This window comes from Staurois parvus, unplaced genomic scaffold (assembly GCF_062004578.1).
Source record: "Staurois parvus isolate SC_StPar_1 unplaced genomic scaffold, SC_StPar_1.0 ptg000832l, whole genome shotgun sequence".
Lineage (NCBI taxonomy): Eukaryota > Metazoa > Chordata > Amphibia > Anura > Ranidae > Staurois > Staurois parvus.
The window spans coordinates 1092527-1105993 of NW_028318628.1; the positions used below are offsets into that span (position 1 = coordinate 1092527).

A 13467-nucleotide genomic window follows, 5' to 3' on the forward strand; every position below is an offset into this window, starting at 1 on the left:
GTCTACTCTGGAGTTCAGCAGCTGCACCTGTAGCATGACATCCCAGCTCTGTCATGCATATTAAACATTTCCCATACACCTGTGCATTTTTAAAAAACAATCACTGTGGATAATGTAGGGTTAAGCCCTGCAGAGTAAGCAAACGCGTGTATAAGTCATCACAAGGATGCTGCCCCCCTCCCTGAGCACCTACTATATAAAGTGAATGAGGGCAGAGAGGAGAGATCAACAAAGGCATCCCTCAGACTCACACATCTCTACAGAGCACACAGCACAGACATGACTGCGGTTCCTGCCATCAGAATCCTGCCCATTGGGTTCCTGGCTAACCTGCTGCTCTTCTCCTTCATCTCGCTCTCTGTTTGCGTGGAGTACACGGAGGAAACTGGCAAACTAGGCAAAATCAATGTGCTTCAGAGAGCAGGGAATCAGTGGGCAATTGGTGAGTGGAATCTTAATAATAGACACATGCAGACCTATTGACATGCAAGCTATTATTGTATTTAAGGATCAGTGTCAGACAAGGGAAAAGATGGAAAGACTGCTTAATCTATTACAAAGCCACTGTGTCAAGTAGGAGAAAGTGACATAAAAGGACTGGCTTGACACTTGACAAGGAGATTGCAACAATAGACATGTCACACATTCTGACAACAATGGTTTATTGTTGAGTCAAGTTACAGGATTATTGAATAGTCAGTCCTGTTTATTATATACACTTAATGACACTTAGTAAAATGAAATGCTGAATTTCCAAAAAAAGAAATTGGCACTCAGAAAAAAAAAATTGAAATGCTATTATTTGAATAAGCAGAATACTTATCTACATGTTGCTCAAAAACTTTATAACAACATGTTTGAATGGATAGGGCATAATAAAAGGTGTGTATAAATAACGGTCGTATAAAGTTTCTTTTTCTACGTTAAGGTGTTTGTAGTCCTAAGGTGTGCTTACAACAACACATTTGAGTACTGACTTTTTTTTGTTTGCACTAACACTTAAATTTTCAGGACACACTTTTGGGTATATTCCCTTCTTCTAAGGTCCAAGCAGTACTCAATGGTGTTGTTTCTACATTCTAACAATATGTTTGGATGATGCAAGGTAAGACCAGCCATTTTCATTGTATGTTGATTCTATAAAGTTCATTAAAGCACATGATCATACAGTATATATTGCTATTATATATAGAGAGAGGAAAACATTACTAGATAAGCATGGACTATATATATATATATATATATATATATATATATTCTAGGTATTTGACATTGTTGAGTTTCTAAAACTCTATGAATAGCTTTATGATAAATTTATATACTAATATGCTATACAAATCATTGTGGCCAGTAATTAAAAATGTTTTCAAAAGTCAAAGTTTTCCTGGAGCATAAGACTACACAGATTCTACTCCATACATACAGGAAAATGCATATCCTTCTACTGAGGTTACATTAAACACACATTAATATCTTGCTGAAATGCTGAACTTAAGATCTTGAGTTTAGATGATGTTATGAAACAAACCTGCTTGTGCAGCAGTTTCTACCACATGTTGTGCCTATTTAGAGCCATTTTCCAATGTTCCTTCCTGAGCAGAAAATAAATCCAGGAGGATTCCCACTAATTACAAAGCACGGAGATTAAGTAACACTTTATTAGCTGCACATTGCTGGCAGAACAAAAAGACAGTGGGAAATAAAAATACCATGTTCCAGAAGTGTTACCATGTTTTTGTTCTTCACACAAAAATATATTTATTTTCAGTTGTATTAACTTCAGCCCCAGGCTTTCTTAAACAGGGTTCTTTAAAGGAGCAAAGTCTGCCAATCATGTTTCCGCTGACACCAATGATTGTTTTAGCTATCTGTAAGAGGGGGATCCTTCCTACTGACTACAAATGTAAGGAACATGCTTCCCACTAACCACCACACCTATGTACAGTGAGTGGTAGATATAGTATGTATTTGCTTACGTTTCCGGAGACTAGGAAGCTATTTCAAGGATTCCTCCATGTTAAAAAGGTTGAGAGAGGCTGGATTATCATGTCTGCTAATATCTGAACAAGAGCCAGAAACGTAAATCTAAGCTATTTAATAACAAAATGGGATATATATATATATATATATATATATATATATATATATATATATTCAACTGTGCTCTAGTCACCTCTAAATGTGCAACCAGAAATGTTTAGTTTTTGGCTGAGGAGCTACCCTTTGTCCTTTCTTGGCTTCATGGGTTTTCCCAGTGACAAGTATTTTGTTTTAAACAAGAATCGGTGCAAGCTATTGATATGATTTCATGCTCCATCAGGTAGCCCTTTCTCACTTTCTTAAGTGATTGTTGACTTAAATAATGGATCTAACTCTGCACCTAGCCCTCCTTCTTCCTCATATTGAGCTTGAGTTGGCCATGATAGAGCAGGAATTCGGACAAGGACCACTTGTGCCAGATGTCAGTTAACATACCAGTACATCTTTGATATGTGATAGGAAAAGGGTACCTATACAAAGACATGAACAACATGCATATTTCATTAGTGTCTCAAAGGACAGTTAAACTCAGGACCATAACAATGCAAAGCAAGGTATTAACCGCTTAGTCAACATGATGCAGAATTTATTAGGCTCATGTATGCAGCGATCCACCTTAAAACAAACCAATTGCATATAAGTATTTCACCTCATTGCTGTTACACTAGAAATAACTTGTATCTATGCAATACAATTAGTGTAAATCATTACTATTTTGAATGTTTATTACACAAGTAATGTGAGGTTCTAATCTATGTAGCATATACTTATTTAAACATATTAGCTATGCCCAATGCACCCTACACAGCATTGTATGAAAGATCTGATAAACCGTCTGTAAATCAACATGGAAACACGTTTTGAATGGACTATAATGTTTAATATTTAGATGAAATTGTGTGTGATTTAGGAGATTTTATTTCTATCCACAAAGATATACTATGGCATGTTTGTTTACCCTGTGCCCTCGTACACAACATTGTCTTACATTTAGGGATTACTCAAAGGCCAAGTGCCAAGCAAAGCCATCCAACTTGTTTTCTTCAGTATTGCTATAAAACTGTAAGAACTGTCATCAGGAAGGACTTGCTAAGTATGAAGCATAATATCAATGGTTGCCATGGTCTAGATCAGGGTTTCTTAACTAAGGTTCATTCAGAGGTTTCTAGGAGTTCCATAAGCAATGAGCAATTTCTGCCTCTCAGACAAGTTCCCACTGACACCATTGATCTTTTTTCAGCTATCTGTAAGAGGGTAATTCTTCCCAATGTCCACAAGTGTAAGGAGCATTTTTCCCACTTATCATCACACCAATGTATCATGAGTTGTAGATATAGTAATTGTTAGCAGGGGTTCCCTGAGACCAAGTTATTTCAAGGGTTCCTTTGTTTTGAAATTGTTGAGAAAGGCTGGTCTAGATAAATATATATTGCAATTCAAAGCAAACCTGTGACAAACCCTAACCTACAAAACCACCACTTACTGTGTACTGTATACTGTGTACAGAGGTCACCTATAGGTGCCTGACTGTTCAACAATTTTTCTGCAACACGAGTCCAGGTACAGGAGTGCTTTGAGATGCAGCCAACACTGTACAACTGCTTCAGCCTTCTCACTTTTGATTAGTAAGTCTACCCAGATGGGCCAATAGCAATGCTTGGTAGGTGGGAAAAGGTAGGTAAAGCTGTTGACCATGGTAGTTGGCCATGTTTTTGGTTATCAGAGCACCCCAGTATTTGAGGCCAATGGGGCACTGTGCAGAAGATGTGACCAGATATTCTGGTACCCGAACGGTGCCTTCAGTATACAGTAGGAGGCAGTTTTTGGTATCACCACAAAGTGCTACATGCATCCAGATTCAGGGGTGCTTTAACATGCAGCCAGCACTGTCTAACCACTGCAGACCTCTAAGCCTCACTATTAGTTAAACAGACTACCCATCACTATGATAAAAAAAAGGTGCTTGGTAGGTGGAAGAAGACAGGCAGAACTGTCAACCTTGGGAGCTGGGCAAATGTTTGCATCTCAGAGGACCCCAGTATTTAAAGGTTAATGGGGCATCCTGTAGAAGATGTAGCCAGACATTCTTGTACCTGAAGGGTGCCTTCAGTGTATGTGTGAGGCAGTTTTGGTATCACTATAGGTTCACTTTAAAATACAGTGTTGTCCTAGCATAAAAAAATTGTTCTCCAAAATCAGCCTTTTACCAGTCAATCATTTAGTTTAATCCTGTCAGTGTAGAAAATGATGGTACAGGGTTTGTGCATGCACACAAGGCCTAACAAACGCCACTTATACAGGCATTCAGCTTTTTTTTTTTCTTAACCCTGTAAATGCTAAATTAGCCTATTTGGCCATGAAAACATGGGTGTTTTACAGGCATATTTGAAGAGGAGCGTTTACAGGCAGAAAAAAAAATGCACCAAAGGGCGTTCTGAGAAGAGCATAATGTAAAAATGCGTATAAATGTATACATATGCATGTAAATGTATTCCAATGGCAAGAATAAATTATAGAATGCATTACCCATCAACACAATATGCGCATAAATGTGCCTACATACATGCATAAACACACGTACATACACAAGTTTAGAGGCATTTTTTCTGCCAAGTTCTGGCAGAAAGAAATTGAGCATATTTGGAGCATAAATTTATATGACCATGTACCCATCTACAAGAGGCCACAAAGCAGCACTAACACCATATAGATGAATAGCTGTAGCATACTAAGGGGAAATGTGTGGTTCAAAATCTCAATAGGAGCAAAGGACAGCAATCTTTCACATCACAATCACTCTGCAAAGCTGCAATAAACATAAGATAACAGTCTGCCAAGCTGGTGTAATCTGAATATCACAAAAATAATTTTTGTAAGCAATCCACATGTGAACATTCTGAATTAAATTGTCTTGCCATGCATTGGACAGGAAGTGTGCAGGAACCACCATGATCAGTTTTATCTAGAAAAATAATAGCGATCAGCCCAGGAAATTAATTTCTGTTTCTCCAGTGTTGGTATTTTAGTGAAACATATTGTCAAATAATATTGCAAATAAAACCTATTTTATTCTTCCAGGCAGAGTAACTTACGGCAAAAGTTTTTTTTCTCTTCAGTAAAAAATGGAAAATATAATTTGGTATAGGGGTGGCCTCAATATTCTTTCTTTCAGGGTTATTTTACACATTTTAGAGTGTGATAACAGGTTGAGGTGTGTTTGAATGTATATGGTTTCATAATATACAGTTGGGTATTCAAATTCTGTATTCTACATCCATCAATAAGAGACAAAACTTTTTTTTTTACTTTTGGATAGCCTGTAAAATTGTGAAAGCCTCTGCCATGTTTTTACAGATGTTTGGGTTTAAGCTAACCACAAACATTACAATCTGACTGCCCAATATACTTTAGATTTACTGAAAACTTTGTACTGCCAGTGGTTGGCTGATTGGATCCAAATTGAGTGGACAGTTTAGGTAGGTTTTCATATTACATAGTTTGATAAATGTCAAGAAAGATTGTGCAAATATTGTACAGTCAGATTATAATATGTATGGTGAGCTTTACACTGGGGAATGATTGGGAAATCTGACAGCAATATTTTAGAGATTTATTTTTGTGTTTTCATATCCCATTCCCATCATTTTTTCATCTGATGTTACTTGGACAAGAGGTTAGTTAAGAATGCTACTTGAATACAACTTCTGACACAAAAATATATTCTTTGATAAAGTGCTGAAAGCAATGTAAAATGCATCCTAATTTTCAAAATTGCATAGCTGGTAAGGTTAAATAGACACCTGTCTATCCAATTCACCCTGAGCACTTGTGTGCGTGTGTATGTATGTCACTACCATTTTCAATGTTGTGTTCACTAAGAAAAACATCTAAAAGTTTTTTTATCTACATTCCCCGCTAATACCACCAACTGTGGAAGGAGTTTCACATCCATACCATCCAAACCACACCGTAAAGAACCCTTTATGCAGTTTAATATTGAACCACTTCTTGTCCAACTTTGTTGTATGGCCGTGCGTCTTATTTAGAGATAATAAGTTAAATAGTTTTTTTCCCAATGCTAGGGTCGCCATTTAAAAATTTGTACTATGTGATCATATCCCCTCTTCAGCATCTCTTCTCCAGGAAGAATAAATTTAATGCTTGTAGTCATTCCTCATAGGTCCTCCAGCCCCTTGTTAGCTTGCCCTTCTCTGGACTCTCTCCAGTTCCTGAGGATCAGTAACCAGAACTAGACAGCATAGTCAAGTCATGGTTGGACCAGGGAATTGTATTTCTGGTATGCCAGGTATTTTCTACTACTTACTAGTAGATTATGTAGACTTTGTAATGCTATGGAAGTACAACTCTTAAACCATAATATCTAGAAGGATAAATCACAAAGTTGATCCAGAATTATGGCTGACAATGTCATACAGACAAACACCAGACCCAGCACCCTCTCACATGCAGTAACACCAGACTAATACAACTTAACGAGGTGTGCAGTGCAATAGTAAAGTAGAGCTCTTATGAATTATTTACGTAGAAAATTGGAGATAAGAGATTAATGAGGTTATCCAATTTTTTTCAGTAGAGTTCTATAGAGTTTATGGTAGTCTCCATAAAAAGACATAATTTCTCAGGTTTGGATAGAGTGCAGACACAACCTACCTAAGAAGTCCTAAATCACAGAGAGTGTTAAAGACAAACTGAAATTATTATGGGTATATTTTTACTATACTACTGTACAGTATGCATACTAACAGCAACCCTATATAAATGGGTTTTAACAGTTTATTTGTTAATGGACACAAAAATGATCAATTTTAACCAGAGTCCAGTCATAATGAGGATACAGCAGTGTAACGCATACTGTATATTATTTGGCTACATTTGTCAGAAACTGCATCATGCAGCATAGACCAAACTATTATAAGCAACACTTAGGTCAAGTTATATTTCCTATTGCCAATCTCCATATGTAAACCTAACCCTAACACATCATCAAGTTTAAAAGGCAATGTGATAAAAGTTTTGACACCTCTTTGTTATGTGATTGTCACTAAAATACTGGTGTCAAAATCTGTGTGCCACAATTAAAATTATCTGCTATATGCTAGCATGTCCTATGAAATACTCAATTACTAGTGCAGAGCATGCTACTGTGATTTACTCCATTACTAGTACAGAGTATGCGCATGTACCTGTGAACTATTCTATTACAAGTAAAGAGCAGATGCTAATGTAAACTACTCCTTTTCTAGTACAGCATGCATGAGCATGCACATATGAACTAATCTATTTCTAGTACAGAGCAAATTCATTGTTCTTCTAAGAACCTGCTTGGACACTGGAGATTTCTCAAAGCACATCATATACTGATATCTCAAGTCCCAATAGAAGAGTTTAACAAGGCACTCCTCAACATCTTATAAATACAAAGACATAAGATATTTACATCAAACATTTCCAAGGAAAGGTATGCAATGGTATGTGTATATATGCATTGTTTATCTTGATCAGTGGTCTCCAAACTTTCTAAATAAAGGGCCAGTTTACTTCAGACTTTAGGCGGGCCGGACTGTGGTCATTGGGAGTAGAAAAAGTTCTAGCATCAGTGGGAGTAAACAATTTCCCATCTTTGATGTTAGTGAGAGGAATTGTGTCCCATTTTTGGTGTGTTTGAGAGGAATTGTGCCCCATCATTGGTGTCATTGGGCTCCATTGTGGGTGTTAATTGTGAGGACCTGTGCTTTAACTGTTTGTGTCATTGGGAGGGATTGTGCCCCATCATTGGTGTCATTGAGAGCAATATTGCCCATTTGCTGGTGTCAGAAGGGAAATTGTGCCCCGTCATTGGTGTCATTGAGAGGAATTGTGCGCCATTGTTGGTGTCAGTGCATGAAATAGTGCCCCAAAGGTTGGATAAAAGCAGGCAAAGGGCCACATCCAATCCCCAGCACAGTTTGGAGACCACTGATCTAGATTGAAGATTATAGTCTGACAATTTGATTTTATGTGACAGTACTGCCTAAAATCAAATACATAACTGTTGTTCACTGTGAAAATTAAGTTCATTTTTGAAGCACTCATCGAAGGTTTTTTTGTACCTTAATGTAGAGAAAGCATTAATGTAAAAAAAAAAAAAAAAAATTCTGTCTTTAGAACCACTTTAGTTTAGTGTTATTTGTATTTGTGTTTTTCTTTTTTGTGTATTTGATGATGTGTTTACTATTGCTTTAAATATGTTATAATACTATCTTTTTTTTCTGAGAAAAAAACATAAAATAGCTAATGAAGGGTTATTTTTTGGCACAAGAACAAACCCAGGATAGTTGAAAGGAGCTTCTGTAACCCTCAGGAACCATTTAAATTTCATTGCACTCCTAAAGTGAAACTAAACTGAAAATAAAATAAAATATGTAAAAATTAAGTGGTGATAGGTGGGCTTTTTTTAATGTATATGTGTCTTCTTGTCATAGATGTTTTTCTGTACACTGAGCAACGTATATACAGCTCAGTGTACAGTCTTGGCACGACTCTGTGCTAGGAAAAAGTACCTCCTTTGTGCATGGGTGGGAGTTATATCATCTGGGCCTGGCCAATGAAGAGGCTACAGACTTTGAATGCAGAAGACCGGGAGAAGGTGGAAGCACCAGCGACGGTGAGGAGCACGGACATTGCAATACAGGAGAGGATGACTTTGCCAGGTAAGTCTGTCATAATGTGCAAATATGCTGTGTATAATTGCACATTATCACAAAAAGATCTTGGGATCCCACATTTATGCATTTAGTCTTGCAGGTTAGTTCCATTTTAAAAACTACCAAAAACCATACTTCATCCTTTAACTCCAATGCCTTTTTCCAAAATTTAAAATTTTATCAAAATCTGTTCATTTTTGATGAAATTTTAGAGAACTTAGAAGACAGAATTTCGCTCATCCCAAGAAACCACTACTCATCTTCTTTAACTGCTAATGGTTAACAAGAGAAAGCATTCCTTAATGGGTATTCTCTCAAAAAAAAAAATAAATGGAGCAAGTCTGGTCATCTTATATAGTAAATCCTCAGCACTTAAAAGAATATATGACTTAAAATTATTTTTGCTCCCCACAGAGATAAACCTCAAAAAGGAAAACTATTTGGAGAAAACACCCTTATATGATAAGCCAAAACTAAATATTAATTGGACTTTGCAACTTTCAGTTTTGATTATTATTATAATCCTATATTTTTTAATTGAGGATAAATACTAATGATTAGACTCAGTAAAGCGTTACAAAACAGGAAATTTCTAACTGAGAAATAATAATCTGCCATCTTGGACTCTAGCAAATATGTCAACGTATGCTTGGCTTATTCATTTCTTCTGGAAATTTTCTTATGTTCAGTAACCTTTACATAGGGATCTAAAGGGAGAATCTATTACTTGCCTCAAAGTCACCCAATAATAAAGGAGGCTGCTAATCATTATAGTCCAGTTTTTAAACTGTACTGCAGCTGAACTTAAAAATACAACCATTCCCATATAGAGTTCTTTTATTTCATGGCTTTCAGCCTTCTCCAGCAGGTGGCACAACTGTCAATATCTTTAAAAAGCTCTAGAATCCAATAAAAACGGTGTGTGGCGGGCTGTCTGTGTTAACATATTGAAGGGTCAAAATTAAACATGGGATGTTCAATATTGCCAATATTTCCCTTTAATTATCAATAAAGAACTGCTGCATCTTGCCCACACCTCCAACCTACACTCAATGGCGAAATGTACTTAACTTTAAGTTAAGAAGGGAGGAGTTAACTTATAAACATAGCGGATACCCTAAAAAATAAAAAGCAACACATTTACTGTTATTTCCATAAGCTGATGTGGGGAGCTTCATAACTGTTTTGTCAATGGGGTAGGCAGATTACTATTGAACTTTACCTGTAGTGGGTGCACTGAATGAACTCACAAAGTAGAATATTGCTGGGCAATAAAAAGGTACTTTCTGCTGTGAGATAACTGTTTTGGTTTACAGAATCTTATATCTGAGCTATGCACAGTCTTAGAGTCATATGTTTTCTTTGTACTTTGAACTATATTTTATTTTATGTTAATTTTGAAGCCTAGTCTTTTTGAAGAACATTGTTTTTTGTAAAAGTTGTTATTGTAAACTGCAAAACAGTTTAATAAAAATTACCTTATTTAAAAAAAAAAAAGAACTGCAATTTTTGCAACCTCTCTCGTTCTGACAATTGACAGCTATATGTAGTTCAGGGATACTTGGTAAAGGGGTGTACAGTCCTAAGACCCTCATTTGAACCCACCTAAAACCAATATAAATAAGAAGATTACAAAACAGAATAAATCAAATGTAATCATTTTTAGCAGATATGTTATTAGCACTCACAGCACCATATATTACACTTTAAAATGAATTTCTAGCAGCATTACTTGAAGCAAATTAACGGTGTGAATTAACACCTGCAAAAGCTTAATTTGAACAGCAAAAAAACTTGCAGGATGTAAAAACCAACACAAGATATCAGTGTCTTGCAACTCAGCGACACACACTCTGAGACTGATGAGGATGAAGTATTATGGGTGGAACTGCATATGGGGGTGCGTAGTACAAAGGTAATCATTAGAGTGTGTTATAGGCCTCCCAGTGGTAATGAGAAGGTGGAGACTCAGCTCCTTGCACAGATCGAAAGGGCTGCAAGGGCTGGGACAGTGATAATAATGGGGGATTTTAACTACCCAGAAATTGACTGGAGTAATGGTACTGCAGGAACAGTTAAAGGGCAAAAATGTTTAAACCTACTACAGGACAATTTTATGGTACAGATCATAGAGGCCCCTACTAGGAATGATGCTCTGCTGGACCTGGTAATCTCAAACCATGCAGAGCTTATTACCAATGTCCATATAAAAGAACTTCTGGGTAGCAGTGACCATAACATGATTTAATTTATTGTTAGCTGTAAACAGCGAGCACATAAGGGAAAAATAAAAACGCTCAATTTTAAGAGAGCTAATTTTCCAAGGCTGAGAACTGCACTCCAAGACTTAGACTGGGAGGGAATATTGGCATCAATGAACACAACACAGAAATGGGAGTTTTTCAAAAAGACTGTATGTGAACACACTGCAAAATATATTCCCATGGGCAACAAGTTTAAAAGGCTAAAAATCCAACCTATGTAGCTTACGGCCAAAGTTAAAAAAGCTATAGATAATAAGAAAAGAGCTTTTATTAACTATAAAAATTAAGGAATGCTATCATCGTGTAAACATTACAAAGAATATAACAGAATATGCAAAAAGGAAATAAAGGCCACAAAAATTGAAAACGAATGACAGATTGCAAAAGATAGCAGGACCAACGCTAAAACATTCTTCATATATATTAATAGTAAAAAGGTCCAGTCCAAGCATGTAAGCCCTTCACAAAATAATCTAGAGTGGGTGACTGGGGACAAAGAGAAGGCAAATTTATTAAATACCTTCTTCAGCTCTGTGTATACAAAGGAGCATGGGGGAGCTCTTGTCCATAATGGTCATGGTATTGACACAGCTCCAGATAATCCACATTGGCTCACAATTGATATGATCCAAAAATATTTAGAAAGAATAAAGGTGAATAAAGCACCTGGACTGAATGGCATGGGTCCTTAAAGAATTGAGCTCTATCATTTCAAAGCCATTGTTTCTATTTTTTAGGGACTCTTTAATGACTGGCATAGTACCACTGGATTGGCGTATGGTCAATCTGATGCCAATATATAAAAAGGGGTCAACATCTTTACCCAGTAATTATAGACCTGTTAGTTTAACTTCTGTAGTTGAGAATATACTGGAGAGTTTAATAAAAGACCACATAGATGAATTCTTGCTAGAAAAAAATATTTTAAGCAGCAGACAGCATGGATTCATGAAAAACAGAAGTCAAACAAATCTGATTTATTTTTATGAGGAGGTGAGAAAAACCTTTTATGAGGAGGTGAGAAAAACCTCAACTACAGAGGGGTGGCGGTGGACATGGTATACTTGGAGTTTGCAAAAGAATTTGACACAGTTCCCCACACACGGCTAATGTGTAAGGTAAAATCTATGGGCTTGGAAAAATCTGTATGTAAATGGATAGAAAACTGGCTAAAAGATTGTATTCAAAAAGTAGTGGTTAATGATTCATACTCTGAATGGTCTAGGGTTGTCAGTGGTGTACCCCAAGGTTCAGTGTTGGGTCCCTTACTTTTTAATATATTTATAAACAATATAGGGTCTGGGATTAAAAATACAATTTCAGTCTTTGCAGATGACACCAAGCTGTGCAGTGGAATAACGTCCTGACAGGATGTCTTCAACTTACAAGCCGACCTCAATGCACTGTTTAATTGGGCAACTATGTGGCAAATGAGGTTTAATGTTGATAAATGTAAGGTTATGCACTTGGGGGCTAAGAATATGCATGCATCATACATATTAGGGGGGTACAACTGGGGGAATCAATGGTGGAGAAGTATCTGGGAGTTCTGGTAGATCACAAGCTTAATAATGGCATGCAATGCCAAGCTGAGGTTTCCAAAGCGAGCAAAATCCTCTCTTGTATTAAAAGAGGCATAGATTCCAGAGAGAAAGATATCATTTTAACCCTGAACAAATCATTAGTAAGACATCATCTGGAATATGCAGTTCAGTTTTGGGCACCAATTCACAAAAAGAACATTGGGGAACTGGAGAAAGTACAGAAAAGGACAACCAAACTGATAAGAAACATGGAGGAGCTCAGCTATGAGGAAAGATTAGAGGAACTAAATGTATTCTCTCTTGAGAAGAGATTAAGGGGGGATATGATCAACATGTATAAATACATCAGTGGTTCATATAGTGAACTCGGTGTAGAGCTATTCACCCTGAGGTCATCACAGAGGACAAGGTAGCACTCTTTACGTCTGGAGGAAAAGAAATTTAATCTCTAAAGGTTTCTTCACAGTGAGAGCTGTGAAAATGTGGAATAGACTCCCTCAAGAGTTGGTTATGGCCAGCTCAGTGGAATGCTTTAATAAAGACCTGGATTCTTCCTTAGATACACAGAATATAACTGGATACTAACATTTATAGATAAAGTTGATCCAGGGAATATCCGATTGCCTCTCGGTGGATCAGGAAGGAATTTTTTTCCCTGCAGGAGCAAATTGCATCACGCTTTGCTGGGTTTTTTGTCTTCCTCTGGATCAACTGTGGGTATAGGATTATAACTTTTTTTTTTTTTTTTTTTAATGGTTGAACTGGATGGACTTTTGTTTTTCAGCCAGACTAACGATGTAACTCTGGTAAAAGCTTTATGGATCTTATAGGCTGAACTGCAGGATGTTGTTTGAATGCTGCTAATTGGGGGACTACATTTCCCCAGAAGAGCTGGTGTATGCAGAGGCATATAAT

The 13467-nt window shown here is 36.8% G+C and overlaps 1 protein-coding gene across 1 annotated transcript in view; it reads left to right on the forward strand.

Annotated features, from left to right (window-relative positions):
- Positions 1-205: 205 nt before the first annotated feature.
- Positions 206-13467, forward strand: part of NMB (neuromedin B) — a 39711-nt gene continuing 26449 nt past the window's right edge. The window contains exon 1 of the mRNA XM_089655279.1: positions 206-442. Coding sequence (XP_089511405.1) covers positions 280-442 — 163 coding nt within the window. The 5' untranslated portion in view covers positions 206-279. The remainder of the gene's footprint in view (positions 443-13467) is intronic.